This window comes from Ranitomeya variabilis, chromosome 1 (genome assembly GCF_051348905.1).
Source record: "Ranitomeya variabilis isolate aRanVar5 chromosome 1, aRanVar5.hap1, whole genome shotgun sequence".
In the NCBI taxonomy this organism is placed as follows: Eukaryota; Metazoa; Chordata; class Amphibia; order Anura; family Dendrobatidae; genus Ranitomeya; species Ranitomeya variabilis.
Window position 1 is genome coordinate 144,097,907 of NC_135232.1, and position 21,808 is coordinate 144,119,714.

The 21,808-nt window shown below is 42.8% G+C and overlaps 1 protein-coding gene across 1 annotated transcript in view; it reads right to left on the reverse strand.

Annotated features, from left to right (window-relative positions):
• Positions 1–20,772, reverse strand: part of ERAP1 (endoplasmic reticulum aminopeptidase 1) — a 66,084-nt gene extending 45,312 nt beyond the window's left edge. Inside the window, exons 1-5 of the mRNA XM_077289538.1 lie at positions 20,577–20,772; positions 2,816–3,360; positions 1,049–1,187; positions 736–870; positions 74–194 (exon numbers count right to left, since the gene is read on the reverse strand). Of these exons, the coding sequence (XP_077145653.1) occupies positions 74–194; positions 736–870; positions 1,049–1,187; positions 2,816–3,315 (895 nt within the window). The 5' untranslated portion in view covers positions 3,316–3,360; positions 20,577–20,772. The remainder of the gene's footprint in view (positions 1–73; positions 195–735; positions 871–1,048; positions 1,188–2,815; positions 3,361–20,576) is intronic.
• Positions 20,773–21,808: the final 1,036 nt, after the last annotated feature.

Below are 21,808 nucleotides of genomic sequence, written 5' to 3' on the forward strand. Positions count from 1 at the left end.
GATGAAATAATCAGAAACGCAAAAAATAAGCAAAATCCCGAAACTACTCCACCAGTCACTCACTCATACATACCCTGCTTTGGCAAAGGGTACGGTATATGGAAATATTCCTCATAAAAGTCCAGGAGTTTTACTGCTGCATCTAAGGCATACACAGCCTGATCTATCTTGTGTGGAACAGTGTAGACTGATATCTGGAATGAAAGCAAAGAAACCATAATTATATAAACAGGCATGTGTTACCATTAGAGATGAGCAGATCACTTTGCGCAATCCCAGTCTACAGGTCCAGGTCAGTGCTCTCTGAATTTCCTTACCCTCCGGGATCCCAGGCTTGGCTTATGATTAGCCAGTGCTGGCGAGGTGTCACCGGTGCGCTACACACACCCAGATGATGTCACACCAGGCCAACTAATCAAACGCCGCACTGAGGAACCCAGAAGCGCAGGAAAATTGCACAGCTCCAGTATACGGAGAAAGAGATATGACCGGGGCTGTCGAATGGAGTTGTGAGGAACGATCCTCTCATCTCGTTACCTTCTATAGAAAAAAAATTACGGTAAGGAACTACCCATACAAAATATACAAGCATGCTGCACCACCTCATTATATTAGACTCATTTATGGTGCTGAGCTGTAATACCACTCGCTACCTGTGGAGAGGTGAGGCAAATTTTTTGGAAGACCGCAAACATAATTTTACAGTAGCGGACATCCACATCTTGTAAACGTTACCTTGACGCCATGGTTTGTGATCTGACTGATTGATTTGAAGTCTGAAACAATAAAAGCCACGAGATAGGTGCTCATCTTCACCGTGACATCAAAGTGGTCTTCCAGGAGCCCATTATCTACGTGTTCAGTCTTTACCTAGGAAAGGAAATGACCACAGAGTGAGGTGGATGCAGGGTGGATGTATATCCATGTATTTCCCGGTGAGAATTCCCAGTAGGCAGTGGATTTGCATGCACAATAAAAACAGAAAATTACATTACAACCAGCTAAAATGTGTGAAGTTCAGACATGACAGTTACATGAACATACTTACTATAGGCATATTGGACACGGCACTGTGTTTTGCATCCCTTCGGATTTTAATGGAAAAAGTGGCTTTAAAGGCAGGTTCATCAAAACATGGGAAGGCCATACGGGCGGCTGTAGGCTCAAACTGGGTGGACGCAAGGACCCTGGCAAAAAAGATATCATAATCTTGTGATTGTAGGACATCTATTTAAATGTAATGATATGGCCAAATAATTGTGCTATTTCATATATGTATGTATGTATGTATGTATGTATGTATGTATGTATGTATGTATATATATATATATATATATATATATATATATATATATATATATCATATATCTAGATATAATTGTCTAAGGGGTACTTCCGTCTTTCTGTCTGCAACTCCTGTCATGGAAATCCTGCGTCGCTGATTGGTCTCGCCAGCTGCCTGTCATGGCTGCCGTGACCAATCAGTGACAGGCACAGTCCCATTAGTCCCTCCCTACTCCCCTGCAGTCAGTGCCAGGCGCCCGCATACTCCCCTCCGGTCACCGCTAACACAGGGTTAATGCCAGCGGTAACAGACCGCGTTATGCCGCGGGTAACTTACTCCGTTACCGCTGCTATTAACCCTGTGTGTCCCCAACTTTTTACTATTGATGCTGCCTATACAGCATCAATAGTAAAACAATGTAATGCTAAAAATAATTAAAAAAAACAACAAAAAACCTGCTATTCTCACCCTCTGTAGTCCGCCGAGCCGCACGCGGCTGCCGCCATCTTCCGTTCCCAGAGATGCATTGCGAAATTACCCAGAAGACTTAGCGGTCTCGCGAGACCGCTAAGTCATGTGGGTAATTTCGCAATGCATCCTGGGAACGGAAGATGGCGCCAGCCACGCGCGCATAGCCGGAGCTTCGCTGGATCGCAGGGGGTGAGTATATAACTATTTTTTATTTTAATTATTTTTTTTAACAGGGATATGGTGCCCACACTGCTATATACTGCGTGGGCAGTGTTATATACTGCGTGGCTGCTATATACACTACATGGGCTGTGTGATATACTGCGTGGGCTGCGTTATATACTACATGGCCAGTGTTATATACTGTGTGGGCGGTGTTATATACTACGTGGCTGTGCTGTATACTACATGGGCTGTGTTCTATACTGCGTGGGTTGTGTGATATACTGCGGGGGCTGTGTTATATACTGCGTGGGCTGTGTTATATAACGCGTGGCTGCTATATACTATATGGGCAGTGTTATATACTGCGTGGGCTGTGTGATACACAGCGTGGGCTGTGTTATATACTGCGTGGCTGCTATATACTACGTGGCCAGTGTTAGATACTGCGTGGGCTGTGTGATATACTGCGTGGGCTGTGCTATATACTACGTGCCCTGTGTTATATACTGCGTGGCCTGTGTTATATACTATGTCGCCTGTGTTATATACTGCGTGACTGCTTATATATATATATATATATATATATATATATATACATACACACACACACACAACTCGGTGTCACCCCTTCCTTTGTCAAAGGGGTGTGTCCTGCAGCGTTAGCACTGATTAGACAGTGTTAGACTATACAAGGACACAACCCCAACTAGTAGCATCCACACATCATTTTATACATTACACATGACATAAGTTCCAGGAGAACAGCCGCATTTACACCAAGTGAATAAAATGTAATATTTATGGCTAATGGTAGGTCTTCTTTAAGTTTGCATCTACTTTGGAAAGTGGAAACTAATCATCATATGTAATAAACATATTAAAAAGCAGGTTTACCTGATCTCTCCATCCGGGGTTCTGTATGAGCCTTTATAAAACCCATGGAAACTGTCAGAGAGGTTGGCATTGTAGGCAATATACAGAGTATAGTTTTCTCCCGGCCTCAGTGGATCAGCAGCTTGAAGTGCAATTTGTTCACCTGCAGGACGTTCCAGAAGGAGCAAATCTTGGTGGACACGTGCATCCCCCTTTTTTCTTTCCATACTTGTCTTAGTTATGATCAGGTGCTTGCTATGCAGAACAACAGAATTCGTCTGCTGTTGTACAACAATTGTGATCTTAGCAAGGCCAGCAAACGTGAGAGTAGTTAAGTTTGGGTGTAAAGAGAGTTCATAGTGCAGGGGGATCACATATTGGGGCAACCTAAGATCTTCCCAGGGAAAGGCATCATTAGAATTGTGCGTGCTATCAGCTGCCAAAGTCACAGAGCACAATGTCCATAAGAAGCATAAAGCTACCGGACAGAATCGAAAAGTCATCGTCACTTTCACCTTCATGAATGATTTCTCAACCTGAGATTAATAAAGATGTTATACTGGATCCTGAAAAAAAAAAAACAACAGCGCAATTTACAGAAAAATCCAACTTTATCTGCTCGAGCTAAGTGTCATTATCTAACATGTCATTTTGACAGCTAAACATAAAAAGGGAAAAAAACTAAGATTTCCATAAGCAATGAACTACAATTTCATCCGTATATAGGGCACTTATCGCCAAAGAAGGATTTGTAGTGAAGATTAAAATAGAAAAAGCAAAACAAAGTTCCTACAAAGAAGATTTGTCAGTCATGCAGAATGACTTAGAAAACCTATGATAATTACAAAGTGAGCAAATACCCTGCAGTAAATAATAATTAAACAGTAATAGCACATGTAAATAACATAGGGTACTTAGTTGACTATTTTGATCAAAAGAGTATAACAGCCATCCCACCGAGACAAGGTGTACCCCATCAGGATCCATCTCTCTGCGACAAGGTGTATCCAATCACGATCCATCCCACCGCGACAAGGTGTACCCAATCAGGATGGTCCCTAACTCTTGAAGTTCACCTCTCTATGTGTCAGAAGACCGCAAAATAGATGGGGGCAGGGCAAGGCCCAGACCTGACTGTTTTGCACCTGCCCAAAAACCTGGAAACCACGTAGACAAGATGCCAAACCAAAAAGGGGGGAGCCTTGCCCATGTATGTTAAAAAAAATGCCCCAGGAATGCATTAAGAGTGGTCTGGGTCTGATGTGTATGGTGGCCTCCCAACTCTCCCATAACAGATTATTAGGATGTCCTTAGGGAGAGAAGGATCAGGTAGTTGGAGTTTCAACAGGTGATATAAATCAATGACCGAGGATGCTGGCGGAGGCTTGCGCCTCTCTTCCCAGTTAAATACGCATGAGCCTTTGGCCGAGCCAAGCAGTCATGTGTATGGGGAAGACAGGGGAGATAACTGTCTACCAAACTAACATTTGGCCAACATGTATCCCATATACAGTGGGTATGGAAAGTATTCAGACCCCTTTAAATTTTTCACTCTTTGTTTCACTGCAGCCATTTGGTAAATTCAAAAAAGTTCATTTTTTTCTCATTAATGTACACTCTGCACCCCATCTTGACTGAAAAAAACAGAAATGTAGTAATTTTTGATAATTTATTAATAAAGAAAAACTGAAATATCACATCGTCATAAGTATTCAGACCCTTTGCTCAAACACTTATATTTAAGTCACATGCTGTCCATTGCCTTGTGATCCTCGTTGAGATGGTTCTACTCCATCATTGGAGTCCAGCTGTGTTTAATTAAACTGATAGGACTTGATTTGGAAAGGCACACACCTGTCTATATAAGACCTCATAGCTCACAGTGCATGTCAGACCAAAGGAGAACCATGAGGTCAAAGGAACTGGCCAAGGAGCACAGAGACAGAATTGTGGCAAGGTACAGATCTGGCCAAGGTTGGAAAAGAATTTCTACAGTACTCAAGGTTCCTAAGAGCACAGTGGCCTCCATAATCCTTAAATGGAAGAAGTTTGGGACCACCAGAAGTCTTCCTAGATCTGGCTGTCCAGCCAAACTGAGCAATCGTGGGAGAAGAGTCTTGGTGAGAGACGTAAAGAAGAACCCCAAGATCACTGTGGCTGAGCTACAGAGATGCAGTAGGGAGATAGGAGAAAGTTCCACAAAGTCAACTATCCTTGCAGCCCTCCACCAGTCAGGCCTTTATGGCAGAATGGCCCGACAGAAGCCTCTCCCCAGTGCAAGACATATGAAAGCCCACATAGAGTTTGCTAAAAAACACATGAAGGACTCCCAGACTATGAGAAATAAGATTCTCTGGTCTGATGAGACGAAGATAGACCTTTTTGGTGATAATTCTAAGTGGTATGTGTGGAGAAAACCAGGTACTGTTCATCACCTGCCCAATACAATCCTAACAGTGAAGTATGGTGGTGGCAGCATCATGCTATGGGGGTGTTTTTCAGCTGCAGGGATAGGAAGACTGGTTGCCATTGAAGGAAACATGAATGCGGCCAAGTATAGAGATATCCTGGATGAAAACCTCTTCCAGAGTGCTCTGGACCTCAGACTTGGCCGAAGGTTCACCTTCCAATAAGACAATGACCTTAAGTACACAGCTAAAATAACAAAGGAGTGACTTCAGAACAACTCTGTGACCATTCTTGACTGGCCCAGCCAGAGCCCTGACCTAAACCAAATTGAGTATCTCTGGAGAGACCTGAAAATGGCTGTCCATCAATGTTCACCATCCAACCTGACGGAACTGGAGAGGATCTGCAAGGAAGAATTGCAGGTGTGAAAAACTTGTTGCAACATTCCCAAGAAGACTCATGGCTGTACTAGCTCAAAAGAGTGCTTCTACTCAATACTGAGCAAAGGGTCTGAATACTTATGATGATGTGATATTTCAGTTTTTCTTTTTTAATAAATTAGCAAAAATTTCTACATTTGTTTTTTTTTCCGTCAGTATGGGGTGCAGAGTGTACATTAATGAGAAAAAAAAAGAACTTTTTTGAATTTACCAAATGGCTGCAATGAAACAAAGAGTGAAAAATTTAAAGGGGTCTGAATAATTTCTGTACCCACCATATATAGCCTGCTTTTTTCAATTCACTGTTTTTAAAATGGACCAGAAAACCTGGCAGCAAAAGGAGTAACAGACCCATCCAGTCAGCAAAGTTATACATTTATTTATTTTTATTGCATGTAAAGAAATACTCATGCGTCTCCTTGCGCATGTCCTATTCTGATGTTTTGTGATCCTTTTTTCATGGATCCATTTTTTCTGACGCTTAGCAGACAAGGTTGCTTGATAAATGCCCGGTTATGATTTGATTCAAAAATTTGTAGACTACTGTGATGATAATGTATAATATGATTTTTAGTTTTCCCTGTTAGCACACATACTGTGATTCTGACATATTCTCAAGCTAAGATATGAGAATTATAAGTATTGTTGGTAAAAACTGTACATCTGAGGAGAAGGGAGGGCAATGGTAACTCAAACCCCTTTAGTGATGTCACAAGCCTGCAGTTATAAATTGCTGCACTCGACCCAGCCTTCATTCTTGCTTGGGACCTCACCACAGAAAGATTATCTCATGAATTGGGACATTTGGGGCTCCGCCCACCAGCATGGTTGCCTGAAATGATCTGAGCACATGTAAGTGTTAATTTCTCGTTTAATCCCTGTTTATTTTATAATTGCTGTACATACTTTGTCTCCTATTGTAACATCTTTATATACCTTTCATAAGCACTGCCTGATCTTTTTATGGAGTAAAATGTATAAATTAATAAAGTTCTGTGCATTTGGGAGTCGTTGTAGCGACAGCAGCGTTGATAATTATTGTTCCTGCCTGTGTGGGGGTAGTTATATCGCCCTCGCTGCAGCGTGCCCAAATGCCAGTACATAGCAGGCAGCCTTTCTGGCGACTAAGTACCCTAGGTGCAGTACCTAGACTGACCTGAGGGTAAGGGAGGCGCCAGAGAGCTGCAAGTTCCAAACCGGAACTGGAAAGCGGGATATACATAAATCCCTGCAGTTCGTGATATGGTAGCAGCAGTGGGATAACTAAAATAAGTCCCTGCAGTAAATTGATAGGTCAATAGCCTTGTTAGTGTTTTCATCACATTGTAGCAGTGGAGGGATAACTAAGATAAGCCCCCCTGCACATGTGATAGCCGTGTGCTGGCCAAAGGTCACCCCCGATTCGTGACATAGTGGTGTCAGCACGGTGGGAATCGTGACAACTACATACATTGGGGGAGGGAGTTCTCTATTGTAAATGATTAAACCATATTTATTAAGGTTTTATGACATTTATTACACCATTTTGCAATACCTAGGCCAAAATGTAAATAAATGTTGAGGAAAAGCCCTGTAGTAACCTTTTGGAGTGAAATATGATAGATTTCTAATTGCATAAAAGTCGCAAAACAAAGTCTGTTTTAAGGAAAGGGAGGGCAATCAATGTTTCACACAGGGCCCTGTAGGTTTGGATTTCTTTTTCCCTTAATATTAAAGATCTTAATTTAAAAACCGTTTTCTGTGTTTACTTGTGTTTGTCTAATATTGAAATTTGTTTGGTGATCTGAAACATTTAAGTGTGACAAACATTCAAAAGAAAAATAATAATCAGGAAGAGGGCAAACACTTTTTCACACAACTGTAGTTAGAAAGATTAATACAATAACATATAACAATATATTAAGCAAAAATACTGCACATAACAGACACCTACTTTATATGATGTCACCACCTCCTCTGACATATAAACCTCATGTAACGAGTATTATGGTTTCAATGCCCATAAGTGCCTCAGCTAAAAGAGAAAGTGACCAACATACATATCACAGGTGCACACCCATACCCATAGTGATAGGAGATGCAGGAGACAATGGTAGAATCCACATGTAACATTTCCCACATGCCTGTTTTACATCAGCATCATATTTGAAACATAATGGGTTTTTTTTTAGGAAGTCAGAAGGGTTCAAAGTTGATTAGCGATTTCTAAATTTTCCAACAAAATTTACAAAACCAATTTTTGTAGGGACAACCTCCCATTTGAAGTGACTTTGAGGGGGCCTATATGACAGAAAATACCCCAAAATGACATAATTCTAAAAACTGCACCCCTCAAGGTGCTCAAAACTACATGCAATAAGTTTATTTACCCAACTGTGCTTAACAGTAATTTCAGCAATTTCTCCCTCACAAATGTTGATTTAGCCCCAAATTTTCCTTTCATTTTCACAAGGGTTAAAGTAGAAAATGGACCATACAATTTGTTGTACAATTTCTCCTGGGTGTGCTGACACCCTATATGTGGTGGAAAACTACTGTTTGGGTGTAAGGCAGGGCTCAGAAGGGAAGGAGCACTATTTGACTTTCGGAGTGCAAAATTGGCTGAAATCGATAACGGACACGAAGCTGCGTTTGCAGAGTCCCTGGTGTGTCTAACCAGTGGAAAACCCCACAAGCGACCCCAATTTGCAAACTACACTTCTCAAGGAACTTATTTAGAAGTGTGATGAGCACCTTAAACCCACAAGGGCTTCACAAAATTTTATAACGTTGAGCCGTAAAAATGTAAAAATTCATTTTTCCTGCAAAAATGTTGGTTTGCCCCACATTTTTCACTTTCACAAGGGTAACAGGAGAAAATGGATGGTATAATTTATTGTTCAATTTCTCCTGATTACATATGTAGTGGAAAACTTCTGCTGGGCACACGGCAGGGGAAGGAGCGCAGTCTGAATTGTGGAGCTCAATTTTGGCTGGAATAGATTGCGGATGCCATGTCACACATGAAGAGCCCCTGACATGCCAAAAACCGCAGAAATCCCCACAAGTGATCCCCATTTTGGAAACTACACCTCTTGAGGGTGTAGTGAGCATTTTTAACCTTCAGGCGATTCACAGAATTGTATAACATTAGGCTAAATTAAATGAAAATTACGATTTTTTCCACTAAGATTTTAGTTTGCCCCAAGTTTTTAATTTTCAAAAGGGATAATAGTACAGGATACACCTAAATAAAATAGAAATGATTGGTGATATCAACTTCCTGTTTGTGGCACATTAGTATATGGGAGGGGGAAAACTTTTCAAGATGGGTGGTGACCATGGCGGCCATTTTGAAGTCAGATATTTTGGATCCAACTTTATGATTTCCAATAGGAAGAGGGTCATCTGACACATCAAATTTATTGAGAATTTCACAAGAAAAACAATGGTGTGCTTGGTTTTAACATAACTTTATTCTTTCAATAGTTATTTACAAGTTTATGACCACTTATAAAATGTGTTCAAAGTGCTGCCCATTGTGTTGGATTGTCAATGCAACCCTCTTCTCCCACTGACACACTGATAGCAACACCACAGAAGGAATGCTAGCACAGTCTTCCAGTATCCATTGTTTCAGATGCTGGGGTCATCTGAAGTCAATTGTCTATGCTGTGAAGATACGAGATGTGCAGCATATGAAACAATGGATACTAGAAGCCTGTGCTAGCATTTCTTCTGTGGTGTTGCTATCAGTGTGTCAAGACTGGGAGAAGAGGATTGCACTTGTAAATAACTAATGAAAGAATAAAGTTACGTTAAAAACAAACACACCATTGTTTTTCTTGTGAAATTCTCAATACTTTTGATGTGTCACATGACCCTCTTCCCATTGGAAAAAATAAAGTTGGATCCAAAATGGCCGACATCAAAATGGCCGCCATGGTCACCACCACCCATCTTGAAAAGCTTTCTCCCTCCCATATACTAATGTGCCACAAACAGGAAGTTGATATCACCAACCATTCCCATTTCATTAGGTGTATCCATATAAATGGCCCACCCTGTAGAAAATGAACTGTACAATTTGTTATGCAATTTCTCTTTAGTATGCCAATACCCCATATATGGTCTAAAACTACTTTTGAGGCACAGTGCAAAGCTCAGAAGGGAAGAAGTGCTATATTGGAGTTCAGATTTTGCTGAAATGGTTTGAGTGTGCCATGTCACATTGGCAGAGCCCTGAGGTTCTAAAAAGGTCGAAATTTTTGCTGTTAAGGCTTGCGTATGCCATGAGCCACTGGTAGAGCCCATGAGGTGCAAGAACAGCAGTACCCCCCGTAAGTGACCCCATTTTACACACTATCTCTCAATTAATTCATCTAGGAATGCAGTGATTATATTGACACTACGAGTGTGTCACAAAATTTTATACCATTGGGCAGTGAAGAAAAAATAATTACATTTTTATCACAATTTTGTTTCATCCCCAAATTGGCTGTGCAGTACTGCTTAGCCAAACATTTGACTCTTGGAGAACAAATTATTGTAGAATAGTTTGTAGACTCCATATACAGAACCCCTACATGCCAAAAGAACAGAATCCCCTCTCGAATGGCCTATTTTGGAAATTACATCCATTTATCTACAGGTGTAATGATGATTTTGACTCAATGGGTGTTTTCTAGAAACTAGCAGAAGTGGTTGTTGCTGAGTGAAAATTGCAAATCTGACAGCGTAGTGTCCGTACATTGTAGTTTCCAGTGCGTTATGCCCAGCTCAGCCTTCTGGAAACATGCACCAGTAAATTAAGCGGGCTCTCATCACTATAGAAATGCCAAACATGTGGACGTTAGGAAGGAGCATTTGAATTTGGAAGTGCAGAATCCCCTGGATTTCTTTTGGAGGATGAGGAGCCATTTCCCTTTTACAGAGCCTTTGTACTACCAGTAACATGGAAGCCCTCTACATTTCTATTGACAGATGACGGACCTGAGTGGGGACTTGCTTTTTTTGTGGATTGGATTGAAGCTTTTGGGAACATTTTATATAACATTTTGGATCACGTTTATCTTGTGCTCTACGCTGAGGTATTACACCAGGATTTCCATCTAAATCTTCAAATGACGTGATTCAAAGTTACTCCAGACCATAGGGCAGACAGCATCCACAGTGCCTCCATCTGCCTCATTAGAGGGAATTTTCCGCATATTTTACATAGAAACCCCGCTGTAAATGCTCAGCATAGAGTGCACAATATCCTATTCCAATTTTTGGGATGCAGAATGAAAAAAAAACCAATTTTTTTGGGGGGGGTGTTTTCTTACGCTGTTCACTATATGATAAAAGTGATAAGACAGCTTTGTTCTTTGGTTTGGACCCGTAGAAGCACTGTGTTCAGTGCGAAATGGACATCGTTCATCTTATTCACATCCCTGCACCCCCTCACCTCTTACTTGTCTGATTATGAAATAAAGGACTGAATTTTCAAAGAAATGGTGAGTGCCGCATTTTTCTTATACTTGCAATAAGGACTTTGAATACTCATCTTGCTGAGCACTACCTTTATTTCTTTACGAATAGTGATAGTTCATAGGTGCAGTATTTCCTCTCCATAGAAAGTGGTATGGTGCTGTAGACAGTCTAACATATCACATTTATTCTGAGAGCTATAGCTTTTTCATTTTTCCACTGATAGAGCTGTATGGCAGCTTGCTTTTTGTGGGACAAGATGGCGTATTCAAAGATATCATTTTTATTTACATTCGACTTTTTAGTCACTTTATATTCCACTTTTTTTGCGGTATGATTAAAAAGCATTTTTTGTCACATATTTTATTCAATTTTTTATCCGCGTTCACTGAAGGGGTTACATAGAGTGACAGTTTTATAGGTAGGGTCATTCTGGATGCAGCGATACCAAATATGTGCATTTTTATTTTTTTTTATTTTTTTTTCACAATGTCTGACTGCTGTGCTTGCTAACAAGGGTTTTGCCACCAAATATTAAGTCTTGTTTGCCAGAGGAATTAAATACTTATTTCTCACTGCAAAATGCAGATACATTTATATAATTTGTGTGGTTTTCTGTATTTTATTTTTGATATTTGATATTTTTGATATTCTATCTCTCAATGTTAAAATGAACCTACCCTTAAAATTATAGACTGTTCATGTCTTTGTCAGTGGGCAAACTTACAAAATCAGCAAGGGATCAAATACTTATTTCCTTCACTATATATGTGCATTTTGCTTTTTTATTTCATTGATCTAAGTACATATTTTACCGCTGTGTATTTATTTACTTTTATGCACTTTAACATTTATGAGGCCTTATAAGTTTTCATTTTTCGGGATCTGGGGTTGGATGAGGGCTTATCTTTTGAGCCCTGAGCTGACGTTTTTACTGATACCATTTTGAGGTAGATGTGATATTATGATCGCCTCTTATTGTATTTTATTGCGCACTATTGCAAAACAACGTAATTCTGGATTCTCCATTTTTTTCTCATTATGTCGTTTCCTGATCGTATTCATTTTTTTATATCTTGATAGATCTGACAATTACATATGCTGCGCTAACAAAAATGTGCACTTTTTACTGTTTTATTTTTAAGGGGGGTGATTTGAACATTTGTGGGGGGGGTCATATTTTTAAAGATATTTAACTGTATTTATTAGTCCCGTCCTTGTGCTATAAACAGCAGTGCATAATCACGATCTACTAGGCTGGCATTCACAGGACTATCATTTTAACAAGCACGGGAACGTTGAACAGTCCCCCAGCTGTCATAGCAACCTATCAGTACCCAGCGATTACGTCACGGGTGCGACGATGGATGCGTGGCATGAAGTGCCCTCCTGCTGGTGCGCGTTAAATGCCACTGTCAAAGTGCTCTGACACCTGCGGCTGTAAAAGGCACATGATTGCCGTTTAAATCACCTATCATCTGCTGGTAAAGATGCAGGAATATGGAGCTGGAATATGACATACCAGTACGTCATACGTTTGTAAGGAGCTACATTTTTTTGTAATCTACTATATAATTGTCTAAGGGTCACTTCCGTCTGTCCTTCTGTCTGTAACGGTTATTCGTTCGCTGATTGGTCTCGCCAGCTGCCTGTCATGGCTGCCGCGACCAATCAGCGACGCGCACAGTCCGGAAGAAAATGGCCGCTCCTTACTCCCCGCACTCACTGCCCGGCGCCCGCATACACCCCTCCGCTCACACAGGGTTAATGCCGGCGGTAACGGACAGTGTTATGCCGCGGGTAACGCACTCCGTTACCGCTGCTATTAACCGTGTGTGACCAAGTTTTTTTTACTATTGACGCAGCCTATGCAGCGCCAATAGTAAAAACATCTAATGTTAAAAATAATTTTAAAAAAACAAAACGATTATATACTCACCTACGCCGCCTTTCCCGCTCCTCGCGATGCAACCGGCACGTTCCGGTGGCACAGATGGTCTGGCAGAAGGACCTGCCATGACGTCACGGTCATGTGACCGCGACGTCATCACAAGTCCTGCGCGCCTGCGCGGAAAGGACCTGCCGTGACGTCACGGTCATGTGACCGCGACGTCATGACAGGTCCTGCACGACAAGGACCTGCCGTGATGTCACGGTTATGTGACCACGTCACGGTCACGTGACCGCGACGTCATCACACCCTGGGACCGGAAGATGCCGCCTGCACCCCACAGGCGACAGAACTACAATGCACCTGCGGAAGGTGAGTATATGTTTATTTTTTATTTTTTTAACCTGTGTCATACGTGGATGGGCAATATGCTACATAGCTGGGCAATATACTACATGGGCTGTGCAATATACTACGTGGCTGTGCTGTATACTACGTCACTGGGCAATATACTACATCACTGGGCAATATACTACGTGGCTCTGTGCTGTATACTACGTCACTGGGCAATATACTACGTCACTGGGCAATATACTACGTCACTGGGCAATATACTACGTAACTGGGTAATATACTATGTGGCTCTGCTGTATACTACGTGACTGGGCAATATACAATGTAACTAGCCAATATACTACGTGGCTGGGCAATATACTACGTGGCTGGGCAATATACTACGTGGCTGTGCAATATACTACGTGGCTGTGCAATATACTACGTCACTGGGCAATATACTACGTCACTGGGCAATATACTACGTGGCTGGGCAATATACTACGTGGCTGGGCAATATACTACGTGGCTGTGCAATATACTACGTGGCTGTGCAATATACTACGTCACTGGGCAATATACTACGTCACTGGGCAATATACTACGTGGCTGGGCAATATACTACGTGGCTGGGCAATATACTACGTGGCTGTGCAATATACTACGTGGCTGTGCAATATACTACGTCACTGGGCAATATACTACGTCACTGGGCAATATACTACGTGGCTGGGCAATATACTACGTGGCTGGGCAATATACTACGTGGTACATATTCTAGAATACCCGATGCGTTAGAATCGGGCAACCATCTAGTATTTAATAATGATTATATTTTTACATTTAGTCAATGGTCTGCATCTCACGTTATATTTTTACATACGTCATTTTATGTGGCCTGCAAGGTTCGGACACTGAAGGACGGGCTCTCCTGTTTTCCCTGTAAGGTCTATGAGGAAAATGAAGAGTCGATCCCTCTGTAGCAACAATCTGTGAGTTACTGGGCAGAGCAGGTGCTCGCCAGACTAAGATGGCGTCACCCCCTCTGCTACGCAAGTCACAGGCACAGCTCTTACAGCCCTACCAGGCACCCTAGCCACCCTCTAAGATAGGAAGCTCAGTGCGAAGGAGAGGGCTATTATCTAACCCGGTCCTATAGGACATCTGGGCCTGTTACTGACCATCTCTGGTGAAACATCTAGTTTATCAGCAACCGTGAATAAAGGAAGATACACCATGGAAAGCCTGCTAGGATATGTACATTTGGTGCATAATACACCTTAAAGGGAACCTGTCACCCCGTTTTTTCAATGTGAGCTAAAAATAGCTTTAAATAGGTCCTGAGCTGTGCTTTATAACTGTGTCTTTATTGTCCCGATTCCCCACCTTTGCTGCCAAAATACCTTAGTAAAGTCGCCGTTTTCGCCTGTTAATCACGGCGGTCTGGTCAAATTGGCTTTGTGAATTCGCTGTTTCTCCCCCACCTCTTGCTTTTCCCTAAGTAATTTCTTCCCGACGTTTGCGTAGTGTTTCGTGCCTGCGCAGTTAAGTCTAATGTCGCGCCTGCGCATTATGCCTTGCCCAACTGTGAGCATAGCATACAGCTCGCCCTGTAAAATTTCCCCATCCAGAACTTCTTGAGTAAGTTTTGTAGATAAGCAACTTACGCAAGAAGTTCTGGATGGGGAAATTTTACCGGCATCCAGGACAACACCATTTGCATAGCCAGACTTCCGGGGCACACAGGCTACAGAGAAGAGCCGCGCATGCGCAGAGACGAGCTGTATGCTATGCCCACAGTTGGGCAAAGCATAATGCGCAGGCACGACATTAGACTTAACTGCGCAGGCACGAAACACTACGCAAACGTCGGGAAGAAATTACTTAGGGAAAAGCAAGAGGTGGGGGAGAAACAGCGAATTCACAAAGCCCATTTGACCAGACCGCCGTGATTAACAGGCGAAAACGGCGACTTTACTAAGGTATTTTGGCAGCAAAGGTGGGGAATCGGGACAATAATGACACAGCTATAAAGCACAGCTCAGGACCTATTTAAAGCTATTTTTAGCTCATATTGAAAAAACGGGGTGACAGGTTCCCTTTAACCAAAGAAATGAGCCGCAGCATAAGCTGGTATATGTGAAGTCTGTTAGAGCATGTTCACACTGTAGCTACTTCACAGACAAAACCCAAGAAAAAAAACCATAGTTAGCTAAGTACCTGATGTTATTTACATGTACTATTACTATTAACTTAATATAGAGCAGGGGTCCCCAACCCGTAGCTCGTGAGCCACATGTGGCTCGCCGACGGTCACAGAAAAGAAGTCCCCAGGGAGCCGCCCCCCTGCCTGTAATACCCACCCAGGGCCGGCGTCAGCACCCGAGCAAGTGCCGGGGCCCTGAGCAAGCAGGGGGCCCACTCACCGTCGGGGACACTGGCGTGCTATGGTGCCGATCCCGCGAGTGACACCCCCCCGCCTGCTCCAGGCCCCGGCACTTGCGATACTTGCCTCTCCCAGTTCCAGCGCTGCAGCGTGTTCCATCCTCTGCCTGTGACGTTCAGGTCAGAGGGCGCGATGACGTCACCAGTGCGCGCCCTCTGCCTGAGTAGTCGAAGCACAGAGCAGGAAGACGCTGAGGAGTCCAGAGCAGAGCAGCGACAAGCAACGAGAGGTGAGTATTTCATTTTTTTTTTTTATATTTGGAGCAATATATGGGGACCATCAGAAGGGGCCCATATATGGAGCATTATATGGGGCTAATTCTATATGGAGCATCTTATGGGGCCAATAATACAGGAAGCATTATATGGGGCCAATTTAATAGGGAGCATCTTATGGGGCCAATTCTATATGGAGCATCTTTTGGGGCCAATTCTATATGGAGCAGTATATAATGCCAATGATATATGAAGCATCTTATGGGACTGTTAGGCTATGTGCACACGATGCGGATTTTGCTGCAGATCCGCAGCGTTTCCAAAGCTGCGGGTCCGCAGCAGTTTCCCATGAGTTTACATTACAATGTAAACCTATGGGAAACAGAAAACGCTGTGCACAAGCTGCGGAAAAAAACGCGCGGAAACACAGCGGTTTACATTCCGCAGCATGTCACTTCTTTCTGCGGATTCCACAGCGGTTTTAAACCTGCTCCATAATAGAAAACCGCAGGTGTAAAACCGCCGAAAAACCGCGGTAAATCCGCGATAAATCTGCAGCAAAAATGCAGCGTTTTTGCCCTGCAGATTTATTATTATTATTATTTTTTATTATTATTATTATTATTATTATTAATTTTTATCAGAAAAATCCGCAGAGGACCATTCTATGTGTGCACATACCCTTAAAGGGTATTGACTGATTGCTACTTCCAATAGGTGACACTAGAGTTCAAGTCCTCTTTGACTAAGCAATTTGCATAACAATAATGTAAAATTCATAAGGATAGAGTGAAAGTGAAAATCTGCATGTTATTATTTGTGCCTTCTCTAGGTTTTTCTATGAGTTTGCATTGTGGCTCTCGAACATCTTTCATAGCGGAATGTGGCTCTCAAGGTAAGAAAGGTTGGGGACCCCTAATATAGAGTATATGTTCATTTTGGGTATTTTTCTCAGGTTTTGTCTGTGAAATGTCCATGGTGTGAACATGCTCTTACACATTGCACATATACTAGCTTATGCTCCGGCTCATTTCTTTGGTTTTGTGGTAGTTTCAGGGGCATGGCCCCCATTCTGAGCTAAGCATTTCATCTACAAGTGCTTCTCACTAAATTAGAATCTCATCAAAAAGTTAATTTATTTCAGTTCTTCAATACAAACAGTGAAACTCATATATTATATAGTGTCATTACAAAGAGTGATCTATTTCAAGTGCTTATTTCTCTTAATGTTGATGATTGTGGCTTGCAGCCAATTAAAAACCAAAAGTCATTATCTCAGTAAATTACAATAATTACAAAAAACACCTACAAAGGCTTCCTAAGCGTTTAAAAAAGGTCCGTTAATCTGTTTCAGTAGGCTCCACAATCATGGGGAAGACTGCTGACTTGACAGATGTCCAGAAGGCAGTCATTGACACACTCCACAAGGAGGGTAAGCCACAAAAGGACATTGCTAAAGAAGCTGGCTGTTCACAGAGTGTTTTATCCAAGCATATTAATGGAAAGTTGAGTGGAAGGAAAAAGTGTGGTAGAAAAAGGTGCACAAGCAACCGGGATAACCACAGCCTTGAAAGGATTGTTAAGAAAAGGCCATTCAAAAATTTGGGGGAGATTCACAAGCAGTGGACTGCTGCTGGAGTCATTGCTTCAAGAGCCACCACACACAGACGTATCCAGGACATGGGCTACAAGTGGTCCACTGTGTTTTACCAAGACCAAAGTCAGCACAGCCATCTACCAAGAAATTTTAGAGCACTTCACGCTTCCCTCTGCTAACAAGCTTTTTGGAAATTTCATTCTCCAGCAGGACTTGGCACCTGTCTACACTGCCAAAAGTGCCAAAATCTAGTTTAAAAACAACAGTATCACTGTGCTTTATTGGCCAGCAAACTCACCTGACCTTAACCCCTTAATCTATTGGGTATTGCCAAGAAGAAGATGAGATACACGAGACCCAACAATGCAGACGAGCTGAAGGCTGCTATCAAAGCAACCTGGGCTTCCATAACACCTCTGCAGTGCCACAGGCTGATCGCCTCCATGCCACGCTGTATTGATGCAGTAATTGATGCAAAAGGAGCCCCGCCCAAGTATTGAGTGTATTTATTGAACATTAGTGATGAGCGAATATACTCGTTACTCGAGATTTCCCGAGCACGCTCAGGTGTCCTCCGAGTATTTTTTAGTGCTCGGAGTTTTAGTTTTATTGCCGCAGCTGAATGATTTACAAATCATTGCCCCACTCCTGCCACCGCCAGTAGACCCTGGGACCCCGCTTCACCACAGCCACCACCCCTGATAAGAAATAAGACGCATGGATTGTAAGAAGCACCACCATTTTATTAAAAAAAAAAAAAAAGTTTTTTTTTCCTATTTTTCTCCTCAAAATTTGGAGTGCGTCTTATAATCCAGTGTGTATTATAAACCACAAAATACGGTAGCTTCCTGTGGACAGGTTTATGAACAGTCGGCCCCAGTCCTGCTCTTCCTTATTCACATTGATGTAGGCTGATGCAGGGTTAGGTTTTAACACTAGAGACAGGATAGGACCATCCCGATTGGGTACACCTTGTCGCGGTGGGATGGCTTTTACACTTTTTTTTTACCAAAATAGTTTTAACTAAGCACCCAATGGTATTTACATGTATTATTACTTACTATAGGGCATATGTGCATAATACACCTTGTGTGACTCCTATCCATTTGCCCTCTGTGCCTCAGTTATTCTATGCAATCCAGAAAACACCATCATAGTGCAGAAACCCGAGCTCCAAGCTCCATAGCCTCCTTCAGTATCCACCATTAGATTGAAGTATTTCCACCTCACATTAACTAAATAAGGCAGTTTTCAAAGAAGTGGAATTGAGAAATGTTTACAAATAATCACAAAATGTCCAACAAGATGCAGTAGAAAGGCAATACAATGAAATACAGAAAAATGAATGTGTTTGTGCTTCAAGGAGAAAAACAGGTAAGTATTTTGTGAATTTAAACTTTAATAAAAAACGTATTTCAACCAAGAAATCTTGTTGAATCATGTTACCATACATGTGAATGGTTGTGCTTGCATTTTGTTTTGTGTTTGTTATTTTCAGAACATGATCAATGGATGTTAAGGATCAGTTGAAGACAATTATGATGCTGATGTGGCCCTCGGTGAAAATGAGTTTGACACCAATGTTAGTGCATCCACCCACAGACAAGTAATGGATCTGGATCTATGTAACAGGCGCAGCGCTGCAGAGCGCACCAGGCCATAAAGTGACAGCTGACAGACCTGGGGATTTCCAGGAGCCACAATGCAATGTGATCTGAAGCAGCAACAACAATCTGGTAACTGTGAGGTGAAGGGTGGCCGTAACCTTACACTGACAGAATGAGGCAGCCATTTTGTTTCCAGTTACTATTACACTTCAAATATCAATTAATACCTGCATAATTAAAGGGGACATTTTCAGGATCCACACCCTGCAACAGCTCTGAGAAAGTCTATTAATCCTATGACCTACCTGCGATTCACAGATGTAGGGAAGCAGAATCACACACAATAATGTAGGGTCGATACAAACCCTAATGTAGATGTAGCAGAGCTGGATAAGTCAGACGCAGCAGTATGCAGCACGTCATTTACAACAAGTTGTCGGGATTCAGTGTAAACAGAATTGCAGGTAAAATAAATGCTGACTATCAAGACTGATGCAGGCACTTAACTCTGCTACATCACCATGCAGACGCCTTCTTTATGGACTATTATACAAATACAGCTGAGCAAATCCAACAACGAAGAAGCAAAAGTATAAGCAACAAGGACACAGAAGAAACAAGGGAACAGCTGTGGTGCCATAGATACATAGCCATAGCCACATACCAGCCATACATACATAGCCGTAGTCACCTGCCAGCCATAGATACGCAGCCATAGCCACATGCCAGCCATAGATACATAGCCATAGCCAAATACCAGCCATAGATACATAGCCATAGCCACATGCCAGCCATAGATACATGCCAGCCATAGATACGCAGCCATAGCCACATGCCAGCCATAGATACATAGCCATATGCCACCCATAGATACGTAGCCATAGTCACCTGCCAGCCATAGATACATAGCCATAGCCACATACCAGCCATAGATACATAGCCATAGCCACAAGCCACCCATAGATACGTAGCAATAGTCACCTGCCAGCCATAGATACATAGCCATAGCCACATACCAGCCATAGATACATAGCCATAGCCACAAGCCACCCATAGATACGTAGCAATAGTCACCTGCCAGCCATAGATACATAGCCATAGCCACATACCAGCCATAGATACATAGCCATAGCCACATACCAGCCATAGATACATAGCCATAGCCACATGCCAGCCATAGATACACAGCCATAGCCACATGCCAGCCATAGATTCACAGCCATAGCCACATGCCAGCCATAGATACGCAGCCATAGCCACATGCCAGCCATAGATACGCAGCCATAGCCACATGTCAGCCATAGATACGTAGCCATAGCCACATGCCAGCCATATATATGCAGCCATAGCCATATGCCAGTCATAGATACCCAGCTACATGCCAACAACTCACCGACTGTAGGAGATTGAAGGCTGGTACAATGTACAATGTAATCTTCAGCCATACATGAAGACGACAGGAATGGTTCCTCCACGGCCCAGCGTTTCCATAAGTCACTCAGACAGCTCCGAGTACTTTCACTTTCATTCTCCTGCTGCTGATTTCACAGGAACTGGGGGCTGGGCTCCAGTGTGAGCCTGCTGTCTATAAAAGAAAAAAAGGGGTTTGGTACCGTTAGCCAGTTGAAAAAAAATAATACTCTCAGTGTGAAAAGCAAGATAATCTTGTGGAACACTACACAATGAAGTATCTATTGTACCCCACTGCCAAAAGCCAACACTGGGGGGCAACAATTATATTCAAAGCCATCCTGGAAACAGAGATATGGCTAGCTGCATGTGGTGCCAGTATAAGGCTATGTGCTCACTTTGCGGCATCCTCTGTGGGTTCTCCCGCAGCGGATTTGATAAATCTGCAGGGCAAAACCGCTGCGGTTATCCCTGCAGATTTATCGCGGTTTGTTTTGCGGTTTCCGCTGCGGGATTGCTCCTATACTATTGATGCTGCATATGCAGCAATATGCAGCATCAATTGTAATGTTAAAAATAATAAAACATGGTTATATACTCACCCTCTGACGTCCCGATCTCCTCGGCGCTGCACGCGGCGGTGCGGTTCCAAAGATGCTGTGCGAGAAGGACCTTCGTGACGTCACGGTCATGTGACCGCGACGTCACGGTCATGTGACCGCGATGTCACCGCAGGCCCTGCTCGCACACCAACCCTGCAACCGGACAGCCGCGTGCAGTGCTGAGAGGTGAGTATATCATTATTTTTTACATCATTCTTTTTTTTTTTACACAAATATGGTTGCCAGGGCCTGGAGGAGAGTCTCCTCTCCTCCACCCCGGGTACCATCTGCACATTATCCGCTTACTTCCCGCATCGTGGGCACAGCCCCATGCGGGAAGTTAGCGGATCAATGCATTTCTATGGGTGCAGAATCGCAGCGATTCTGCACAAAGAAGTGACATGCTGCGGAATGTAAACCGCTGCGTTTCTGCGTGGTTTTTCCCGCAGCATGTGCACAGCGGATTGCTGTTTCCGTAGGGTTTACATGTAAATGTAAACGCTATGGAAACTGCTGCGGACCCGCAGCTGCAGAAACGCTGCGGATCCGCGGTAAAACCTGCAAAGTGTGAACATGGCCTAAGGCTGCCGTCACACTAGCAGTATTTGGTCAG